Raw genomic sequence first — 24399 nt, 5'->3', positions numbered from 1 at the left:
CATGGCTCTCAATCACAGAGGAATGAGACTTCAAAAAAACGACGGAAAAATGACCCAGGCCCGATGCCGGTGGGTTAATGCTAAAAAATTGTGATTTTTGTCGTTTTTTGCTTTTTAAAGAACAAAATCCATCTATAAAAATTGGTTTTAGTAAATTTGCTCAGCTTCGTCCAAAAGATTATGTAATAGTCGGAACCTGTGGAACACATTCTGTGTGTGTATGTGTAATGCATCAAAATGTAAAGTTAATGCTTCATGGTGCTAAACTGCAAAATTTAATTCCTACATCTTATAATTTTCTATGCACATATAAAGAAATGTTATCAAATATGCGCTGTGATGTTTCAAATGAAGCAATTTTAATCCCATTCGTAAACAATTGCAAGGTATATTTGAAAATCATTCGATTGTACCTATTTCATGCAACAAATGGACAAGTACCGATAGATCTAATTTAGAGCCTATAGAATATTCAATACCAGCATTTCTTAATAAATTAGAAAACAAAATGTTGCAATTGCAAGTCCATGATTTCATAGCAAAAAATCGAAGTAGTTATTTGAAATATTCAAAAGGAAGTTTAAATCCCGATGAGTTTGTTGTCGTCAGAGATTTTGCCGAAAATTATTCATTTATTATACAAGATGCAGTACAAAATTATCATTGGTCCAATAAACAGGCTACAATATATACGTTCGTTGCCTATTTTCTACCAAATAATTGTTTAAAACATGAAAGTTTTGTCATTCTTTCAGATTGTTATGAACATGATAGTATTTCTGTTAATTTCCTTTCATTTCATTTCATTCCATGTTGTATCATTGAAATCAGAAAAATCTCAAGAATACGTCGGTCAAAATTTAATTAGAGAAAAGTCTAAAATAAGAAAGTTTTATCGATGAATTATTATTTGTATGACTATCTCGCCGATATCTCGGATAGAATCATATTATGGTGTAACATTCGGCTCACAACTAGGGCTGTTCAAGTACCCGAAAAAATTAAGCCGAGTCGAGTACTTGAAAGAAACCAAGTAACTTGAATTTTTCAAACTACCTGAATAGAATCGAGCGGTCCGAAAAAACCAAGCGGCCCGAAAGAACCGGGCAACTCGAATGGTTTCACGCTTTTCCGAGTACACATGTTAGTCCGCCGCCGGGCAACAATGGTATCATAAGAAAGACGTAGCAAACTAGACTCAAAGAAGGTCAACTACCATTTTCCGTATTTCTTATCGGATCTTAACAGATGTATTATCAATCGATTCCTTATGTTATCCCGATGAAAATGGTACCAAACACGATATAATATCGATTAATTTAAGATTTTTCTGCTGTGTAACAGCGTGATATGTAGAATTTACATTACACGAATAATTAAAATTAATCGACTGACTCGGCTCGGAAATCGGGTCCCGGTTTGACTCGGCTTGCAAGCCGCTTGAATATTCGGTCTTTATTCGGTCTCCGGCAACTCTACTCACAACCCACTTGAAAATGTCATCTCCTCCTGTAGGAGGGGTCGGATGGACCTAACGAACTGACAATGCGAGGCCAGGGAACGGGCACGGTACCGCGAGCCGAACTTTATCGCATCATTGAAGGGTATCTTCGTTAATTGTTATTGCAACTCTTCTAAGCATTAAATTAGCTAAATTATTAGTTATTCGAGGTGGGATCTTCTTCCATTCCTCTATAACAGCCTTTTTTAAAAGTACTTTCCTGGAAATTTGATGTTTTCTAATTCATAAGGAGCAATAAACTAATGTGTTTACGTTACAAACTCTATTGTAAATGGTTCGTCATAAGAATCGTACAAATACTAGTAAATGTTGTTTGAACTATATCTATCTTACAACAGAAACTGTTGTACCTGCGGGCGTTATGTCGCTGGTTCATGTTCTTGGAGTTCGTGGGTTCAAAAACTCGGTAATGGAAATTTTTTTTTTCAACTGCATTTCTATTTCTTATTTCTCTTTTTACTCACTGCTACATAAATAATATATAAGAATTATAAAGTATAGGATGTGGACTACAATTTTTAATAATACGTTTTTTTATTAATAATAATATTAATATTAATATTGATAATAATTTATTAATAGTAAATACGCCACATCCCATACATTTGTATGTTTACTTCTACTATTGCTATATTATGTATTGCATGTACTCATTATAATATTATGTTCACATCAATATTATTTGCAATTCTTATATATTATTTATATAGTAGTGAGTAAAAAGAGAAATAAGAAATAGAAATGCAGTTGAAAAAAAAGAGATGTCCATTACCAAGTCTAGAACCCACGAACTCTGAACATGAACCAACATTCTAGTGGTCTGTAAATGTTTAAAGCCATTTTTTATCATAACGGCTGGCCAGATACCCCTAATGTTTTGCGCTTTCTTCATGCTCATCAGCCCCTATCATTTGAGCCCGGTCTCGTTCAAAAAGCGCTGGTCTGGATCGCTTGTTCCGGACCTTCCCTTGCTAGAGACTTCCGAGAATATGTAAAATATCATTGATTATAAAAAAAGAAGTTAAGAAACTACAATTTCACACAAAAGTTTTTTGGAAAATTGGTCGGTGTACGAATACATTCTACACCTATTGTATATACAGGGTGTCCTTAATATAAATGTCTAAACTGCGGGGGCGTATTGAGCACCGAAAAACTAAGAAAAAAATACGTTAGGTGATTTGCTCGTTTATGCTCAGTTTTCGAGAAAATCGCGAAAAAAGAAACAAAAGAGTTTCTGTCTTTCCTCTCATTTATTTACAATTACATATGTTGTTAACACTTATTTATTGCAAGCACTTTTCAAAATGATTACCTCTTGCTGCAATGCATGCATTGCATCTATTGGTTACCGCTTGAATTGTCGCGTGAATCAGTTATTAAATAATTTAAAATCTGCCAATTTTTATGCAATAGCTCTGGACGAAAGTTGCGATGTAAAAGATACTGCTTATTGTTAGTTGTTACTTTTTATCAGAGCTATCACTGAAGATTTTCAAATTTCGGAAGACCTTATACTAACCGATTTAATTATAATTATTCATAAACAACTTTAATAATAAAATTTTGTTTACTTAAAGAAATAAGTGTTTTGCCTAACATTTTTCAATTTTAATATTTCGTTCGGCCCGTGAAAATAATTTTTTTCCAACCGGCCCGGGGGCAAAAACAGTTGGCCATCCCTGGTCTAAACCATGTAGAACACCATGTATAGACTAACGATATAATAACAGCAAACAAGACTGCGACAGCGCCGCAACGGGAAGCGCGATAGCGAAGCAGCCATATTGCCATACAAATCATCAAGGTTTCACTGCAACAAAGTTTTTCCAAGATATTGAAGCAAAGAAGCAATATTTTCTAATAATTCTGGTTTTGATATATTCGTTACACTTTGGCGAATGCGACTCCAAGGCCTGATTTTGCAATTTCGGCTCTAAAAATTTATAAATAATAAAAGTACGTTCTTGTTTTTTCTTATAGAAGAAATTTGTTTACATACACTTTTTCCAAAATCAGGCCTTGGAGTCGCATCCGCCAAAGTGTAACGAATACGTTAAAACCAGAATTATTAGAAGATATTGCTTCTTTGCTTCAATATCTTGGAAAAAAGTCATGCTAGAATAATCGCCCTGTCCTCGTCTCTCCTGCAATTGTTGTGTCACTCTCTCTCTGTCCTTGTCCCGGAGTTTCCTACTTTTTCCGCAACTGTCGCTGAAGTCAACTCGGAGTTCTGTTCTGACTCCTGCGCACCCTTGCAATTCTAGCAAGATAAAAGAACCACGATCACGCTCGTGTATGAAATTAAATCACCATCGTGATCGCGATTTTGCGATCACTGTGATAAATAACTGTTAGTGATTTTGCACTCCGTCTCTAGTTTTTTAGTGTAAGTAATTTTGGGTTACAGTAAGTCTTGCTCCGCCATTGTCTGTAACCATCTGTAACTACATCGCTATACAGGGTGTCCCAAAAATGTTGTAACACCTTGAAAGGGGTGATTCGGGAGGTGATTTGAAACAACTTTTTCCTTAGAGAAAATGTTATCCGAGGATTCGTTGAGGAGATAGTATCGGAAAACACTGACCAATCAGAGCGCGAGTATGCCGGTGGAGTGCCCTCGGTAGCGTATGAGCGTGGACGCCTAGTCATTCCAACGGTATACGCGCGCTCTGATTGGTCGGGGTTTTCCGTTAATATCTCTTCAACGAAACCTCGGACAACATTTTCATTAAGGAAAAAGTTGTTTCAAATCACCTCCCGAACCACCCCTTTCAAGGGGTTACGTCACTTTTGGAACACCCCATTATAAAAGTGATGTAACGAAACGTATACAAGGCGTAATGTAACTTGATGTAACTTAGCAGTGAATGGAACTTTATGTAACGTTGACATATTTTGACATCTACGATCTATCGACAAATTGTGTTGAATGTGAATATTTTTTCATAGTTTGTGACCAAAACAATGTTTATCTTCGATACTTGCTTTTAAGTTTTAAGCTATGAAAGTTTATTCTTTCTTGTTTTGTTCCTACTTTCTTTCATGAAAAACAATGTTTTACAAGGTTTACGGTTATGCGTTATGTGCTTTTATCATCTTAACATGTAAAGTTGAACTGGATGTAGTTAATGCACAAGTCAAACAATATCGATCGCATAGGAGAAACTGGTGGGTAGTTACATTCTCCTATGAAAGAAATACGCGTGATAAAAATGTTGAAGAATAAAGCCTACTGGAAATTTGAATGTTCATTTTTATGTTAATTCTTCTCCCCTGTGCATAGTGTTAACTTATTCTAACTTTTTAAAGATTAAATGATGAATAACAATTTAAATTAATTATGTGACAATACGGATACAGAATTGAGTTAAAAGAGGGAAGGGTGTTGAAATTCGTATAAACTATCTGATAATATACACAGATGTATTATTATACTTCAAAAACGTTACGTGTTGTGGATATATTGAAGATCTTTTGTACCGTTTGAATTGATTGATAGTAAGTTGTTTCAGTTTTATTTGTAAAATATGTATTTATATTCAGTGATATACATACGTATATAGAACAAATATTTTTACTTAAATAACATTTTCACATTGTGAAATACGAAGTGTATAATAATTTTCGTTTATATTTTAGTTGCTATAATTTACTTTTATCCTATATTACAGTTAAACTTATTATCAACAAAGTAATGGGCTAAAAATGAAGCTTTATAAGTTGATAGTACATCAAAAAACCTTTAGCGAGGAAGATTTAATAATTAATCCAAAAGATCATCCAGGTATAAAAACTGGAGATGTTGTTGAAATCTATCATCCAGAAGTTGAATTCAGTCGTCTGTTGCTACAAGTCACATCTTTTAAAGATGATTTACAAGGACGGGAGACAATCAGTGTGGAAAATAATGTAGCAACAATGTTTCAACTAAGAACATTTGGGGATGTTTACATGAATGTTGTAAATCCAGACGATGTTGCTTTAAATTCTGTTGAACTTACTTTTAAAGATCAGTATTTAGGGCGTAGTGAAATGTGGCGCCTAAAAAACAGCTTGGTATAATACCTTCTTTTCTTCTATAGACAGATTTCTTCTGTAACCAGACAATGTTATCATTTTTATAATTCATACAATTTTTCTTCAGGTTAACACTTGTGTATATATGAATAAGAAAATTGAGTTCTGTGGTGGTAGCATAAGGTGTCAAGTGTATGAAATGTGGTCACAAGGTGATCGTGTTGCTTGTGGTGTTATAAATAATGATACTAAGGTACGCATTTAATTATAATATACTATAAAGTACTGAGTAAAATAGTCTTTTTACAAGTATGACTTTCAGGTTGTATTTCGTTCTTCAACAAGTATGGTATACCTTTTCATTCAAATGAGTTCAGAAATGTGGGACTTTGACATTCATGGAGACTTGTATTTTGAAAAAGCAGTGAATGGGTTTTTAGCTGATTTATTTCAAAAATGGAAGAAAAATAGCAGCAATCATGAAGTGACGATAGTTCTATTTTCAAGAACATTTTATAATGCTACTAGTTTGGAAGAATTCCCAAATCATATGCGTGAATGCTTACAACATGATTATAGGGGAAGATTCTATGAAGATTTCTATAGAGTAGTAGTACAAAATGAAAGATTTGAAGATTGGAGTAATGTATTAGTACAATTACGTAAACTATTTACAGATTATCAAAAGATTGTGTTAGAATATCATCAAAAGCCAGGTGTTACTATACCAAAAGCAATGAATTCAACAGCAGCACAAGGCAATTTTTTAGAAGTCTTAAACATGTCTTTAAATGGTAATAATTATTCTCCTATACTTAAATATATCATCCAATATTCTTATTCCAATTCTCTTATAGTGTTTGAGAAACATTACTTAGATCGTAGTTTTGAAAGAACTGGTCAATTATCTGTAGTGATTACACCTGGTGTCGGTGTTTTTGAAGTCGATAGAGAGTTAACAAATGTTACAAAACAAAGAATTATTGATAATGGAGTTGGTAGTGATTTAGTGTGTGTTGGAGAACAACCATTACATGCAGTTCCTTTATTAAAGGTATGCTTGATACACTACTTTTATTAAGTAATATTGTAATAGTATTATAGTATATTAATATTCTCTGTCTGATTTTAGTTTCATAATAAAGATACATCAATTAATGCACCAGATGACTATAGTATGCCACACTGGATTAATCTCAGCTTTTATTCAACAAATAAAAAAATTCCTTATTCGACATTTATACCTCGTATAAAACTTCCACAAAGGGTATCAAAACAACCAATAGAAAATGGAAAATTACAGTGTAAAAATAAGCTTTTACAGGAAGATCCAAGAGAATGTTTACATAATACTTTATTTGACTATGATGCATATGATGCGCAAGTTTTTCAATTACCTTCAGTTCATACTTCAAGGTATAACATAAATGCATGTTATATTACTAAGATTTACAAAGCAAATGTTATAGCTTAAAATTTTATAAGCAAATTTTATATAAGTAGTCTGCAACGAGGTACAACAAGAACTAAAAAAACAAGTGTTGCAAGCATGGAAACACATAATAATGCACAAATACTGAAACTTCTAAAAAGAAAAATGTCAGATCCTGATATTCATCATCCACCACCTGACATACATTCACCCCCAGCAGCTACAACAAGAAGTGCAGCAATCTCGATACCGCATAGAATGGATGATGTTGCTAGTAGCGAATCTAATGGAGAAGTTAATGGCATGTACTTGAACTATTTCAGTAGAATATACGTATAAATATAATCCTATAAAATAATACTTAATAATTTCCTATTAAAAAGAATCAAGAATATCAGTGAAAAGCGATTTAACAGATTCTGAGATATCACCACCATTCAGACCAGTCGTTGGTAGCGCTGGAAGTCCAACAAATACAATATCACAACCAACAAATATCATTAGACCTAGCAGGGCACTGATTAACCCTTTTGATCCATCTCATGTTACAATTAAGCTTACCAGCAACAGACGAAGATGGACACACATTTTTCCTAAAGGTAAATAATAAAAAAAAAAATGATTGAGCAACTGTTTTAACTGAACCCATTTAACTGTACAGGACCAACAGGTGTGCTTATACAGCAACATCATTATCAAGCAGTGCCAACACAGATGTGTTCACAATCACAGTCTGATACTATTTCTACTATAAGCGGATCCCCTATGGAACATAATGAAATTTCAAACTCAAGTCAATTTCACGATCGTTAGTATTCTATAGTATTAATTATATAAGTTAAATATTGTTATAATGTAGTACTATAATTGTCGTTTTTTTGTAGATACTAAACATAAATGGCAAAGACTAAATCTGTCGCTATCGAGTGGTGATAAAAGTGGAAATCCGGTATCATCTACAGGAAATAAGTCTTTGACATTGTTATGGGGTGCCACTGGTGAACAAGAGTGGACACCAGCACTCACGACAGGTTTGCATATGTTCACCTGATAAAAACATTGCAGGGAAAATAGATTATTATTACTACCGGCAAAGGATATTTGATAACTTATCCAAATAACAATACTAGCCACATTGTTATTCACAAATTATCATAAAATGAGTTTACAGTTTGAAGAAAAAGTTCTGAAATAATTTTTAATGAAACAGCAGTCAATGATTACAATGCATAATATTAATTGTACATTATATATGAAGTATAATGTTTCTTGGCTGTTTTAGAACAGTAAAAGCATAGGTAAAACGTATGTGTAATATTACAAATTTTTTAATTAAAATATATTCATTACTTATAAATAGAAAATATGCTTTTAAATTAGCTTGTACGCTTACAATTAATACCAAACAGACATGAATTTACCGTTTTTTTTTAATATAATTTTTTAAAGAATGAAAATAGTTGGTGTATACTTAAAAAAAATTTGTTTCATATAGATTGAATGAAAGTTTGGCACACAATAACACAAAACCATCATGCATAAGAAGTATTTTCATTCTTAGACATGTTCATATTTATTTTTGAATTTCATTGATCATTTATATGAATAATATTAAATTTATTTCCATGCTGTGGTGCGTCTTATTGGGATCCAACGCTGGACGCATTGACGCGTGTGTGATGTACAACTATGATGTCATAATAAACAGCAATCATAGGTTAGCGCCATACGTTATTGGTGGTTGATTCGGTTATGGTACACATTTATTTTTAGAATATTAAATTTATAGTAATTTTAATTCTTCATTGCTCTAGTTTTTACTATTCTTCTATGCATGTATGTTCTCCATTAGAAAAAAAAATAATTCTAATTCTAGAGTAATTTCTATGAATAGTGATCTATTAAATACTTATCAGTATTATGATTATGTATACACCTACTTAAAAACTTTAATTATTTTCTATTTCTATTTATTTCATAACTTTGCACTATTTTAAATATATATGTTTTTAGTGATATATTTTGTATACACTATGATTTACCATTTCTGATTCACAATTCTTCAAACATTCTCTCATCTGCTTTATATACCTCTTACTTTATCACATCGCTTTACTTACTGTATACGTTTCCTTATTATTAGTAATGAGTTTTTGCAGTACGTAGTATTTAATAGAATTTGTTACTAATATACAATAATTTACGTTTGCATTAACTTAGCACATTCTTTTTTTTTTTATAATTCAGTTAGACTACAATATAATTTGGTTGCGCCAACTATCCATCAACATGTATATGTTTAGAATCTAATACTTCTATTGTGAGTTCTATTTTGCTTGTTGTGCTTCATACTGGTATAAAACTGTGTACTTCATTATGTTGAACATTCATTGTAATATATTACAATTAATATAATTTGCATTGCATGTTTACTTAATTAGTATGATCATAAGGTAGCACACCTGATACTAATAAAATCACTATTTTCAATGCATATATGTATTTTTGTATTAGATGCTACAAATAATTACATCTAATGTATATTTAATCTTGAAAGTAACAACACTTTAGATAGATGCCTACTGTCTGTATTTATTAATTATACATTTATTCGTTTTATTTGTATTCTATACTTTATTTGTAGGTGTTGATTGGAAGTCATTGACAATCCCAGCATGTTTGCCCATTACTACAGATTATTTCCCAGACAAAAGAAGTTTGCAAAACGATTATGTTGTATCAGATTACAATCTTCTACCAGATGACGTTAACGCAGATTTCGCTCAACAACGAGCGATATATAAGAAACCTTTAACAACTGTGGAAGTTTTCAAAGAGTTAGTGTCGCAGCGACTAGCGCAAGTATGTATAGATAATTATACATTTATATCTATTTAAAAATTATTATCATATACATGTTATACAAATTTACAACTATCTTAATATATTAAATTTGTTGTCAAGGGTTTCCAATTAATTATCTTACCTACAACTAACAAGACTCAAAGCAATACCCCTGGTAATAATGCTGTCCCAACAATAAGTTCTGTAATGCGTGGTCGGCAGACAGAATCGGAACCTAAAGAATATTTATTAAGTATTGGTAGAATTTTTCACAAGATATCTCTGTTTGATAACTGTATAACAGTTACAAGGTATCGACCAAGGTGAGCAATTTAATTGCACTCAAAAATCAATAAAGTATGAAGATTTAATAGTTTATTATTTCATATTTCGTAGGCATCCTTATCCTCCATTCAACATTCATTACCTCTATCGATTTCATGCACCACATCATGATACATATGAAGTGTCGTGGGTATCTTTTACAACAGAAAAACTTGAAAATTACAATTGGAATTATTTAGACCATTATATTTGTACAAGGGGTCACACTGATTTTGCGTTGGTAGAGGTAAGAATTTAAGTACATATATCATCCAAAAAGATTATTAAATAATACATGTAATATCTGTATAATTTGTTAATTTTTTAGGCTCTCAAATACTGGAGATTTCGTGTATTCTTACTACCTTTACACAATTCTGCAAGTCGAAAATTTTCAGAAGGATCAACAAGATGTGACATATATACACCTCTAACCGCAACTGAGCAAGTTTCCCTCATGGATGGATTTTTGCGATTCATCGAGCTGTGGCCAAATAAAATACGACGTCCGAACCCCAACAAAAATTGGGTAATTTTTTAATAATAATTTCTTTATAATATAATATAATCTTATTATTCAATTAATAGGTTTGTTAAACGGATATAAATTAACTACTTCTTATATAGGTGGAAAAAATTGAAAAATGTTCTATGTAGTGTTTGATATAAAAGGTGACTTATGTTACCTTATTTTTTTATTTTTTCAATACAAATATTAAGTTTTGTTTAATTGTTTACTTTGTATCATATTATATCTTATTACCGCACTCTAAAACTGGATGTCGCATGCCTCATGTACAATGCCTAAACAATGCAATTTATATCAATGCTTTTAATTTATTTTTGAATATTTATTTATTTAGTATATATTATTTCATTTGATATCAGAAATTGTAATTTTCTGATATCGTTTGTAAAAGTTTTAGTGCAGTGTCTCCGTAAGGTTTAGTGTGTTCCCCAAATGGTGCACTAGACATAGACTACGTTTAGATGGTCCAGATTTACGTCTAAGAATGGTCTAAATTATAACATCGTTATACATCGAGAAACATTAATTCTTGCTCCTTAGAAAAAAGTCTATCAACTTTGGCACCAACTAAATTCGCTTCCTTTTCGGGTAACGTCTCAGTTGGAACCAACAGCTTTCTCTTAAATCGATGCTAACTTTAGTATAAATCCTGGCCGTGTAATCGTACTCATATATACCTACCAAGCAATAACATATGAGCCAGTAAATAATGGAAGAAAGCACGATTTTTTTTTTTATAAGCTTTTTAGACACTAAAGTAATAATGATTATAACATTTTTGAAACAGCAACATTATATTACCCATTAACTAATTACTCTGGTGTAACATTCGTTAAATATTACAGCCAACTGGTCACCAATGCCGAAATTACACAATTACACGAAAGATGTACACATAACAGTAGATTCAAATAGATTAGTGGAATGTTAGTTTAGGGAGGGGTATTTAGCATGATATGTTTCAGAACCCTTCAACTCTAGGTGGTGTTCCCCCGAGAGATCCCGCCTCTCACTTGACCAGACGCAGGCACAGCACGAGCCTGATAGTCCTCACTAACCAGGTATATCCTCGCATCCTGTAGCCTCGATATGCTGAACCAGGTGTCAATGACATCATTATTGTTCTTAGGTTTCGAACTAGATATATTTTGCCTTCTTGGCAATCAGGAACACTTCAAAATCTTTATCTCTACACACACATCCACACTCACCATTCATTTTTAGTGATACTAAATTGCAATTCAATTTAATCACTCTATTTTTAGTTATATATTATCTACAATATTCAGACAGCTTCCATAACATACTCCACAAGGAACAATGCAACCATGCTTGATATTTCCGTTGAATGTGCACATGATTTAGCAAGCTTTTATGTAATGCAAATTGTTGACGATTGTTTTATTTCTTATTTTTTTTTAAATAATTTAGTAATCCTCTTGAAATATATAATGTTAACAATTATGTCATTACAGTTAAACAAACCCGATATACATCTTCATGATCACGAGCTTACTCATACATTTACAGTTACCCATACTCTTCATCATGCTTTTCAGACCAGTCTAATTGGCAGCTCTCCCTTCAGAGAGCGACTTGGAAGCAATCGTCTACCAGAGAAACCAAGACCAAGGTTTGAAAAAGCTTAGATTGATGATTTCGGCATCGTTGCTTTTTACAAATGTAATGGTATAGCTTGTAGCATATCCTTTTTGTAATGGTGGACCATTGTGATTTGATATTTTATGATTTTGTGTTTTGCTTGTTTGCTTTGTGTTGTGAATATTTAATTACTAAACAAAATTGATTTTTAACTAATTATATAAAATCTTGATATAATACTCAACGAAAAAAAGTAAGCTTTCAGTATGATAGACACAATAATATTTGTTAGAATTTAAATTATTTGTTTGTGTTTATAGTTATTAAATAGTAATTAGTTTTTCATCTTAGAAAAACCATAGTGTACAATAGTTTCTACTACCACTGAAGTTACTACAGTACTTTCACAATTTTATATTCAAATATGTTAAACAAATTTTGTTTTAGGAGAAAAGATTATTGATAAAAACAATACTACAAATACTATAAATATAATACTATAAATACACATTTCTTAACAAATATGTGACACATTATTGAGGATTCTGCATACCATTTTTAACAAACTGCACACTTGCATGGTTTATGAAAAGGTGGCAATATTAAAGTTTGTTTCTACACATATTTTGTACATGTTGCATAAAACAGAACTCCCTCTAAGAATGCTGAGTGAAATCTATGCTTTGTAATATGCTTACAAATTCTACATGCTTTCACAGTGGTGATAAGTATAAAGGTACCTGTAATGCGTCTTACTCTGAGGGGGTTGCGATCAGAATAGGGAAAAACTGTATTTGTAAATGTTTAAGAAAATCTCTGTACATACTGCCCATTCTGTATCTTTCAGCTGCTTTTATCTTTCTTTCCATCAGTTAGTAAATATGCAATACGGAGCAATTGTACCATTTAATTTTGAATTTGAGAAAAGTGTATTATTGTAAATTTTTAAATATATGTCTGTAATTCTACAAATGCTCTGTATAGTAGAGAATATTGGTAGTGAGTGAGGGAGTGACGGGGTTCTCTGTACAGGAGAGGCATGTAGTGAATACCGCTGCGACTGCCCGCACGTGCCTCGACACTCCTCGCCACGTGCCAAACAGGTTGGTTTTACTTCTTTAATTTTTTAAAATTCATATTAAATATTTGTTATTAATGACAGGGTATGTATGTACATATCAGATATTAGACCTGGAAAGATTTAAAGAGGAACACTATCTTTCAAAAAATCAATTTATTTTAAGAATACTGTTTTAAAGTGTTAAAACAAAATTCAAAATATTAATAAAACATACAAAATATGAATATAATATAATTTATATAAATAATAAATACATGAGTCTAATGACATTCATTTGTTCAATACAGCTTCTAAAAATTCTAATTTCATTCAGCTCTGGCTATTAAGACCAGAGAAATCCACCCTATCATACTTTTACTATATGAACTCTAATGTGCATACTAATACATACAATTTTAATTTGTACACATTAGTTATTGTAGTAATAAAACAAAAATTCTGTTATATAATCTAATATGATATTTATAATGTACATACATATTGGTTGAAGATATACTTGATGCTAATTACTGTTTCAAATAAATGCAAATGATATGCATATGCAAACAAATTTTGTGGCTTTTCACAGTGCAATTTTGAACATTGCTTAATTTTTTAGTCGCTTTACGTTTTATTCTTATGCATGGTTTGACAACAAATGTAATTAATACATAATTACATTGTGTTTCTCGTCTTTATTAGGTCAGGTTCCAAAGTTATGGATAGAGGTCGAGTTTCACCAGCTAGCGAAGCTGTGTTACCCCTTTCGCTTGAGCAACAGCAAGATCAATTTGATTCTAACGAGGATAGGTAGATTTAATGCTAAAGTGAATTAAATTAGTTGTTTTACGGATTTAATTAATACATATAAAATTCATTCGCAGTACAAATATGGAGTTAACAAAGATAAAAAGTACCACACCAAATAATGAAATTCTAGAAGCAATGAAACAGCCACAAAGTGGTGTAGGATTCCTTACACAACATCCATCTCTACCAAGTCAAACATTCGTTAGCGCTGACGCAGTGCAGTGGTTAAACAATCATATCGAAGGAGGAGTAACAGTGGAAGGTGCTATTAACATTATGAATGTAAGCATGGATTCTTTATATACTTGAAAGTAATCGATTATATTGTAATAATATCTCTTAATCTAGGGCATGATACAAGACAAATTAATATGCCATGCTTCCAGTGACTTTTCCAAACCATTTATTCTAGGATTTTATTTATACCATGTAGTACAGGATAAAGAAAATCAAAGAGGTGAGAAGTACGCACCATGCATGGCATCAAAATTTACAAGTTATTTTTTTGTAACATTTTCATTTTTAAACAACAGATTATTTTTCACCCACGGGTGACTTGCAAAGTTTTGAGAACGAATGGGTAGAGGTGGAAATAAAAGCACCGAAGGGTTGGTGTGAGCCCACTTCGCCAGGAATTTTTCCAACGATATCTACCCCAATAACTATACCTAGTTGTGATGCTATCGATGAATCAAATGTACCGTCATTTCTTAAAGATGATTTAGACTTAATAGACTCCGTAGACGATAAAGATTGGCGCGGTAAGTAATTATCTATTAGCACATGGATTCGTACAATTTTCTTCTTCTTTTCCACATTCCCTTTTTTTTCAGTTTTCTTGCATTCTATTATACACTATTTTCTTTTCTGAGTTCCTTATTCCTTCTTCATATTTCATTGCACTCTTCCCAGCAGTTTTTCGTATTAAGTTTCTTTTTCCTTCTTCTCTTACTATACTCATTTATCATAGTCGTAGATTAAATTTTATCTAACATGGCTATTTACATCACCAATTTGTTTTTCTTCTAGTTCCACCATACAAACATACTTATTTAGATAGTGATATAAATAATAGAAGCGACAGAATCGAATGGGGACATTTAAGGTATCAATCCATATATAAAGTGGACCATTCTTACGAACTTGTAGTGCAATGGGTAGCATCTTCTGGCAGCATAGTTGCTGATCTTGTAAGTGTGTATATTATTCACTATATGTTGTTTTACAATCAAATTTCTGGCGATCTTACTATCAGGATTAACTTTTATTTTGAAAAGATATTTGTATGGCAACGTAAGGCTCAAATGTGCGGGATTCAGATGGTTCCTATTCCCAGTGATTTATTGGCGCTACCATTCACTTTGAAAAGTGATCCTTTAAGGGGGCCTATTTTTATACCACTAAATACAGAGTGTCTTATGACAAATAAACAACATCTTTTTGAAGGTTTGCTATTCAATTCGACATTGATATAAAATTGAACGTCATACGATTTTGGTTTGACTTGGATATTGTATTAAAAAATATATTAATTATAGAATTTCAAGAAGAAAGCTATATACAACGATTATTTCTCTTTCAAGAAGCAATTGTACAAAGGTTTGGCTTTGTCCCATGTTTAGTAGAAAGTACCGAAAATGATCACCAGTATGTGCATGTGACTGGCAATGCATTTATACTTATTCCTTCTACAACAAATACAAAGTTGCGTCCCCGAATGGCTACTAATATTGTAAGACGAAATACGGGACAAAAAGGATATCCAGTTCACCCCGATCAGCCTAGTCCACATGAAGCTTATATTACGAGACATGTTAGTGGGAAAAACAAAAATGATTACAGTATAGACAGAAGGGTAAGTACTTTTAATTCGTCTTGCAAATAAACAGATTGAGAAATAATTTTGGTTCATTTAGATTGGATTTCTTTGGTCATGGAATCATATGCTTAGTCGAAAATGGAAATCGTCATCTACATTGACCGGTGATGAATTATTTCAAAAAAAGCTCATTCAAGATTTTAGGCATTTTTGTTCAAATGGAGATAATAGACTGAGACAATTCTGGGAATGTTGTTGGGATGTAAAAGAAAAGTCATGTACACGGACAACTTAATGTGTCAATGTAACACAGGTATTGCTTTATAAGTTTATATTTGAATTACATCAATAACGGGATTTATTTTCGCCATAATTAAACGTGTACCTCTTCTAAATTGTTAGAGAACCATTTAAAATGTAACATGTACCTGTGATACAATTATTATTATGATAAAAAGAAAATGTACAAATGAACCTAAAAGCAATGTTTGTGATATACATTTACGAGTTTACTTAGTTCGCATAAGGCGCATGTTGTTTTTACGAAAATAGTAATAATAAATTTATAATTTTTGTTACTTATATGTGTATTGATGCACTCGCAGAATGAAAAAAATAATGTTATATCGAAGTGAAGTAATCTGTGTTTTTAGTCAACCAAAATTGTTTAGAGGAACGAACGTTAACGAAGAATATCATAGCATTTACATATGTATATACACATGTAATGCATATCATCTGATATAATTAAATTTCAATCTTAATTTAAAAAATAATAATATTATTATTGTTAATAATATAAAAAGTCTTTGTAATGAATATATAATATATTATTACTTTAATTTTTGGAACTTTTAATAGACTGACATCGTAACCTAATAGTATATTGTATCATACATGTCACGAACATATTTTTGCATCATAATGTTACAAGTTTTTCAACACGATATAGAACAGTAATAAATATTGGTAGAAAGAAATTATTATGTTCAAATTACAAATGATTAATAATTATTTTGAAATATTTGTACCTCAATGTAAATAATAAGTATATATTTAATCTTCTTAGAAACCTGCTTTAGAGGGAGGTGTCGCGAAGTATTTTTTATTTCTCTTCATAAACGTTCTACTGTAGAAACACAAAGATGTACATATAATTATAATATACCCAACGAATAAATATTAGCTAAAAATTAAATACAAACCTAGAAGCAAGTGGAGTATTGAAGAAGCCGCGAGAAGTGCTACGTTTAAGTAGAGACTCTGTGGACGGTGTATGTCTTAGTTCTACCGTTTTATGAGTACCAATGCTGCTTAAATTTTCGGGATTGACAAAATTTGCCCAATAATCCGACGGAATTTTCAATAAACTTTCTACTATCTGTAAGAAATTATTTGATATTTTTGTTAAAGAGCTACTTAGAACTAAAATATATCATTCATGAATTACTTACTGCGACTTGATTTTTCGTTTCCGAAAGCAAAGAAGTAGGTGACGGTTCTTGACAACTATAACCCACTAACGTGGGCCCAAAAACTTTAGCTAGATTACTTATAGGCATTTTACATTCTGGACTACTTGAAACTCTTTGTAAATGCAATATCAGGAAAGCAAGTGTATCTCTATTAGGTTGAGGTAGTTCTGAAATTGCTTGGTATAAAGCAGCATCGGCATCTTGTTTGTCAATAATTGTAGTGGCACGAACAAAGTCAGCCCATAAACCAACTGTAATTAATGGTTCTCGTAACGACCTTATAACAAAAAAATAAATGTAACCGTGTTACTTTCATCTTTATTAGGAACAAAATTTGTAAGCAAACATACCTGAGAAAATCTTTAAGAGTAGAGCATATGGTAGGTATATCAACATCGGAAAGATTAGGAGCTCCTTTGCCTCTTAGAAACTTTTCTTTCAAACATTTCACTTCTGTCAAACCACCATTCACTCTGTATAATCCTTGTTCGCTCATTCCTCTTAGTTCCACTTCATTGATACAATGAACAACCAATGATGGTACCATAGGTGGAATCATAGGTGTATAGTCTGCTATCGTTCCCTTTGGAATAAAATATCATGCTAATTTTACGTAATAATTTAAAGATTTGTAAATATGACACAATTACGTACCGACGTACCGCGTAGAGTAGGCGTGTTTCCAGTGGGCACACAAGGTAATGGTACTAAATCTTTACATTCTGTATGAGCTGTAGCTTTACAGTCTCTACACTTTAGGGCTACTTTTCCAAAACGAATTCTGAAATAATACTTACTATAGACATCTAAATTACTCAATTTTTATATGAAATATGTTTGTACCTTTTATCACAGGGTGTACAAACTTCTGGTTTAATTACTGTTTTTGCCATAAAACTGTGACCTCTCGCGGATTTTGTATTTAATGTGTATCCCCCTATATTTGGACTAGGTTTGAAAACACCCTCAGAATCTGATCCCGATGTAAGAATTTCCGCTTTTGGCGCAGAAGGCTATAATGTAATTCTTTTTATATTGAAATTATATAAGGAATGTAATGATCGATTGTTTAAATATGCAATAAAAACTCACAGCAGTATCAATATGCGTTTGTTTCATATCGACAGGTGTCAATTTCGATTTACTACGTTCACTACTTTTATGTCTTTTGCACGAGTTATGTAGAGGACCTTGTGGATCTATGTTCTCGTCTCCAGGTATAGTCTCAATTACAGAAGATGCAGTGATAGTACCTTCTTTAGGCATTACTACAGTAGTTGTAGCTACTATTCTATCAGATGCATTTAATTCTGCAACTTTTTGTAACGTGCTACGACGTTTCTTTGTAGAATATTCACCACTGGGTCTGTGTTCCTTCCATTCTCGTTTCTTTTGATTTTGTTGAATAATTATACTGGTGTCTAAGTCATCTTCAGACTTTGAAAAGCAACTTAAATCGCTCAATATAGAGCCAGTGGAGTCCAGCTCCGCTATAGTATTCAATCTTAAATAACAATTATTAAATATAATCACAAATGTTAAAAAAATGTTTTCATACATGCAGAGAGACTCACTTGTCATGATGTAAATCTTTAATGTGAATATTACTGTGACGTCCATTCAGTGTAGTATTATTTAAAAATTGCAGTTTCTCTCGTGTTTCATCATTTAAATTCCTACCACCATCATTAAATAAAAGATCTCTGGCCATAGCAATTTGTCTTTCCTGTACAAAAAAATAATGAATGTACGTTGTTAAACATTACAGAACTATAAAATATTATACATACTAATGAGTTTCTCTGTTCTTCTACAGTCCGTCTTTTTCTTTTTTCCTCATCTAAAAGCCTCCTTGCATGACTCAATTTTCTATCCAAATCAGCTGCTTCTTGATGAGCTTTGTCCAAGGCTGAATGGAGTCGTTGACATTCTTGTATCGATGCCAGCCATTTTTGCCTCATTTCCTCTTGATTTATAGCAAAATGTAAAAATTCTGCATAGAAATAAAATATACTTTAATTTTCTTGTAGTACAAGTAAAATGAGTACGAAAAATATGGTGTGATTATGATTTTCATGGTGCTATGATTTGACCATGTTTTATGGTTGACAACCATTCGTTTTGTTATTCACTTTTAAATGTAATCAAACGGAAGTGAGAGAGTATGGATACATTTTGCATTTGATTACACTATTCGCTGAGCTACGGGATTGTGTTAGTGTTTGATTACATTGGTTGCTAAGCTATAAGATCAGTTTTGCGTTAATAATAAATTAGTTTTGGCTTTCCTGTATTCTAGTAAGTTAGTTTTCAACTATTGTCGTTCAATCTATGATTGAGAACCTGAAGGTTTTAATTAACATAATTTATTGGATAAACAATGCCACAAACTGTAATTCTGTATCATGTTTAGTTTAGAAGTTAAATTCATTTAAAGTTTGATAATATCATATTTATAATGAATATAATACATAAACTAAACATAATAAAAAAGTATGGTTTACAGCATTATTTCCCAATAAACCATATTAAAGAAAAGTATGCTTTGAAACTTATTCATATAGATTCACTGTGTAGGTGTGATTATTCTTTGGTGGTTTGATAGGCATAGCCCCCGATCATAGTTAACTTGATGAGGTGTTATAGAATTATGTTTCAAATAGTAAGAGATTATGTATGCTACAATGATTTATTTACAGAATGTAAAGAAGCTTTATTGTCAAACACCAAAAGCCTCAAAGAAAGGTCATCGTCCTTCTGTCAAAGAAATGTGATATCAAATTTTAACCCTTTGTAGACCTATGTCGACTGAGGCTCGACAATAATATACTGAAATCAGAAAGCCTAGACCGCACAGCATTAAATAAATATAACTTGTAAACTAAACATAATAGAGAATCATAGTTGACGACATGGTTTAACTAATAAACTAAAATAAATAAAAATATGATTAAATCATGGCACCACCGAAATCGTTATCTCCCCAAAGATAGGATGAGTAAATTTGGAACACCCAGACGTGTGAGATATATTAAATACAGGGTGTTCAAAAAAAAGCATTCAATATTTATATGGTGTATAGGGCACACTGTACTGAGTGAAAAAGCTTTAGTAAACATAGGTCAAAAGGTCAACCATTTCTGAGATATAAATATTTTTGTTTGCTAGTATCATCGTGCAGCTAAGGCACTTCCATTACCACGACCATACATAAAATGCATATCTGCCATTTATCATTCAAATAATACGCTGACATTTTCGCAATACTTTTTTACATTTTCATGATATCTAAATTGCTGATCCGCAACTGACTAAATCTCAATGAAATCTACTATCGGCATTCGAATGGGAACATTCAGAACGCAATTTATAAACACTGACATAAACATCGGATGCGATGGAAGCAAGTAAGTCAATCATGACACTAGCAAACAAAAATGTTTATATCTCAGGAACGGTTTACCTTTGGACCTATGTTTACTAAAGCTTTTTTACTCAGTACAGTGTGCCCTATATACCATATAAATATTGAATGCTTCTTTTTTAACACCCTGTATATAAGAAAAATTAACAAAATACAGATGTGGGTGTTGCTAATGTGTAATAAATGAAACATTGTAGGGGGTGAGTTCCTTGATAACTAAAAATTCAAACCTTCTTCGCAAGCTCCATTTATGAGCACATCAGTACATCGCACCACTTCATCGTGGCTTGCTAACATCGATAACGAGGTGGTCATTTTTTAATTGATTCGAATTCAAATGAAATTGCAATATTTATGTACGGATCACGCAATAAAGCCTGCGACGATCCTCTGTAGATTACTCCACTGTTGAACCGATTACACTGTTACAAACAACGATTCATCGAACTTTCATACATAAATTTGATAACACGACGCACATAAGACATTTCTGTTATAAGTTATTCTGTTATAGGAATATTCTCTTTAAATTACATTTCCCGATAAACGCTCACAATATCGCGCCATAAAGCCGTTAACGTTACACCATGTTACACGTTGAACACGCAACAATTGCTTTTCGTCGCAATTTGAATTGGACCAATCAGAAAGGCACCTCAATAAATTACTTGTTTGCTCGCTAGGTGGCTTCCGTTTCGATGAATGGAAATGACAAAGTTCCTTGGTAGCTCGCTTGATGTCTCAGGTCTCAGGTCTCTGTTTAGCGGGAAGTCGGATCAACGGGAAGTTGTTTCGAAGTTTCTAATGTTTTATAACCATTATTAATTCTTACGAAGGAAAGAGTACCGATAAATATACATTTGCTTGAAATTAACACATGAAGATACCACCAAAGAGTAAAGGTATTTAAACTATTAACATACTCACCTTTCTTTCGTTGAAAATGTTTGTAGAAGACGTTTCATTACAATGTTAACCAGAATATCAGAAATAAGACCTTTTATTTTCAAATAATAGAAGTATTTAATTCTATTACTGGAAAAGTCGCGAATGTTACATATTTATATGTAAATTAGTTTTCACCAGACGTTAAAGGTGCATAAATTAGTAATATATTCATGTTTTTCTTTTCTTAAAATATACAGGGTGTCGCAAAAATGGTGCAACACCTTGAAAGAGGTGCTTCGGGAGGTGATTTGAAATAACTTTTTCCTTAGCGAAAATGTTGTACGAGGCTTCGTTGAGGAGATATTAACGGAAAACAGTGACCAATCAGAGCGCGAGTATGCCGATGGAGAGCTCGCGGTAGCGTATGAGCGCGGACGCCTAGCGCGTAGCTTATGCTCCACCGGCATACTCGCGCTCTGATTGGTCGGGGTTTTCCGTTAATATCTCCTTAATGAAGACTCGTACAACATTTTCGCTAAGGAAAAAGTTGTTTCAAATCATGTTTCAAGTCACCGCGTATATATACCTGGCGTTGAAGCTACCACGTATCTTTTACAGGAGAGATGGTCCATTCCAACCTAACCTGAAACTTCTTTCATGAATATCTCAACACGCCTGCAATATTTTCTAAATTTAAAGGCATTGATCTTATGTAAATCGCATATAAGCTTTCGAATAAAACCAAAATCAATAAAATCGGTCCACGTACAACTGAGATATCGTAATATCATGTCATGAGTCTGTCAGAAACGGTATTTTTCGTATGATTTTTCCGTCATCAACCCTTAACCAGTAGGAGGTAAACAAAAACCGAGTGTCGTTCGTCGACTCTCGGAATCACTCGGTTCGGCATGACTCGTCGGCCATCGAGCGTCGAGAGCCGAAACAGATATCATCGTTCATAACCTGCCAAGTGTCAAAAGTTTTTACACTATTGCATTATTAATTATATTTATATCAACAAAATTTAGACTTTTTGTGTAGGGTTCAATAACAAATTGCAGCCAGTGTTGTAAAGTGTTGATCGATCTTGACTACAAGGTAAGTTGTCAAAATCTGAATTGCGAGATACCTTTGTTCATACAGAATAGATCCATACCACTAAAGTGTTTGGAATTTAGACTTTTTATGCAGAACTTATAGAAATAGAGTCATTTTCTCATTTCATAATTAACATTAAAATTTCTTGCAGGAAGAAAAAAAATTGCAGGTATATATAATTATTTATAAATTGAACGAATAAGTGTTTATAATTAATAAATTATATGAAATATATTTATATTCGATTTATTATCTCCTCTCCCTTTATTTTGCTCTATTCAATTAAAAAAACAAATAACAATTTAGACTTCTTATGTAGAATTTACAGAAATATCACATTTATTTTTATAAATTTAAAATAGATTCTATATAATAAATGATTTGTAAAAAGAAGTGAAATCCGATAAAGTACTTCTAAAAAGTAAAAAAAATTACGTCAAGTACATGAAAAAGTAGAGGACTCAAGGAGTTATCATTGAAAAATAGAAGATCCCCATCAAAAACTACAAGAAAATAGAAAAAGATGTGAAATCGAAATAAGCTTCCAGATGATTTGCCTAGATTTCCGCGGCCTGGAAGTCAAATGCTTGGCGTGGCCAGGCAAGATCAAGGTGTCGTCGTATAAGATTAATTATTTTAAAACCCAATACAATGAAAATGTACTCATAATATTGTCAGAGTTTTAAATTGATAAATTATCTGAAAGTCTGTGAGAGAGAAAGTATAGGTATTGAGGATCTAAGAATGCCTTGCCTGGCCACGCCAAGCGTTTGACTTCCAGGCCGCGGAAATCTAGGCAAATCATCTGGCAGCTTATTTCGATTTCACATCTTTTTCTATTTTCTTGTAGTTTTTTATGGGGATCTTCTATTTTTCAATGATAACTTCTTGAGTCCTTCACTTTTTCACGCACTTGGCGTAATTTTTTTACTTTTTTGAAGTCTTTTATCGCATTACTATGGCAATAAGAACATTAGGAATAATTCTAAATTGATTAAAATCTTGTATTTCTAATAAAATCATACGAGACATAACACGACTGAACTGACTTCGTTGATTTTAGTTTCGTGTACTAAAACATAAGTGATACCAAAATCTTCTTCATCTTTTTTACCTATGGGGCATTCCAAGCCATTTCGACCACTTTTGGGCCCGACCATTTTTGATTTGGTTGAAATTCGTTTATATTGTAGCAGATGAACATTATTTAGATAAAAAAATTATTTAAATAAAAAATTGAATAAAGATACATAACTTTACCTTTATTCGATGACTGTCGGATAGAAAAATGTACTCGAAGGATGAAGATAACTTAAATTATCTTTATCCGAAGGCTAAAGATACCTGCTTTATCTGCAAAGTTTCACTCGTCGCGTCGGTAAGATAGTTTTCGCATTTTTATCTTTAACCGAAGTTTCACCCGTCGCGTTGGACAACTTTCGTATTTTCATTTTTATCCGAAATTATCGGATAAGGGTCGGATAAATTTTCAATCTGTGTTTAGTTTGACACTTAATTTTTGTCCCTTTTGCCCCCCCCCCCCAAAAAA

At 32.3% G+C, this 24399-nt stretch overlaps 2 protein-coding genes across 9 annotated transcripts; one reads left to right on the top strand and one right to left on the bottom strand.

The window, feature by feature from the left end:
• The first annotated feature begins 4201 nt into the window (after positions 1-4201).
• LOC128896321 (GATOR complex protein Iml1) lies at positions 4202-16544 on the top strand. Of its 7 annotated transcripts, XM_054159626.1 has the most exons (26): positions 4202-4693; positions 4835-5023; positions 5197-5581; positions 5670-5795; positions 5865-6336; positions 6400-6596; positions 6675-6958; positions 7028-7275; positions 7358-7573; positions 7636-7782; positions 7859-8005; positions 8683-8691; positions 9619-9836; positions 9939-10141; positions 10215-10389; positions 10471-10671; positions 11637-11732; positions 12231-12304; positions 14036-14143; positions 14218-14425; positions 14492-14600; positions 14677-14904; positions 15173-15333; positions 15421-15589; positions 15682-15998; positions 16060-16544. In XM_054159626.1, the coding sequence occupies exons 3-26, from the start codon at positions 5231-5233 to the stop codon at positions 16255-16257; spliced, it is 4662 nt and encodes a 1553-aa protein (XP_054015601.1). In that variant the 5' UTR covers positions 4202-4693; positions 4835-5023; positions 5197-5230; the 3' UTR covers positions 16258-16544. The 7 variants fall into 7 exon arrangements, with proteins under 7 accessions (XP_054015601.1, XP_054015629.1, XP_054015618.1 ...); XM_054159654.1 differs by having other exon boundaries at positions 4202-5023; positions 7046-7275; XM_054159643.1 differs by having other exon boundaries at positions 4202-5023; positions 7043-7275.
• LOC128896402 (rac GTPase-activating protein 1) lies at positions 16279-21477 on the bottom strand. 2 transcript variants are annotated; one of them, XM_054159797.1, is made up of 10 exons: positions 21092-21477; positions 19228-19430; positions 19012-19163; positions 18530-18941; positions 18281-18450; positions 18092-18218; positions 17788-18020; positions 17417-17714; positions 17168-17343; positions 16279-17091 (listed from the first exon to the last, which is right to left on the bottom strand). In XM_054159797.1, exons 1-10 carry the CDS (start codon positions 21174-21176, stop codon positions 17028-17030), a joined length of 1920 nt encoding a protein of 639 aa, XP_054015772.1. In that variant the 5' UTR covers positions 21177-21477; the 3' UTR covers positions 16279-17027. The 2 variants fall into 2 exon arrangements, with proteins under 2 accessions (XP_054015772.1, XP_054015764.1); XM_054159789.1 differs by lacking the exon at positions 21092-21477 and having other exon boundaries at positions 16279-17088; positions 18530-19163; positions 19228-19368.
• Positions 21478-24399: the final 2922 nt, after the last annotated feature.

The sequence above is a fragment of the Hylaeus anthracinus genome, unplaced genomic scaffold (genome assembly GCF_026225885.1).
Source record: "Hylaeus anthracinus isolate JK02 unplaced genomic scaffold, UHH_iyHylAnth1.0_haploid 0, whole genome shotgun sequence".
NCBI classification, from domain to species: domain Eukaryota; kingdom Metazoa; phylum Arthropoda; class Insecta; order Hymenoptera; family Colletidae; genus Hylaeus; species Hylaeus anthracinus.
The sequence above is the reverse complement of the archived record's forward strand: the minus strand, read 5'-3'. Positions and strand labels throughout refer to the sequence as shown.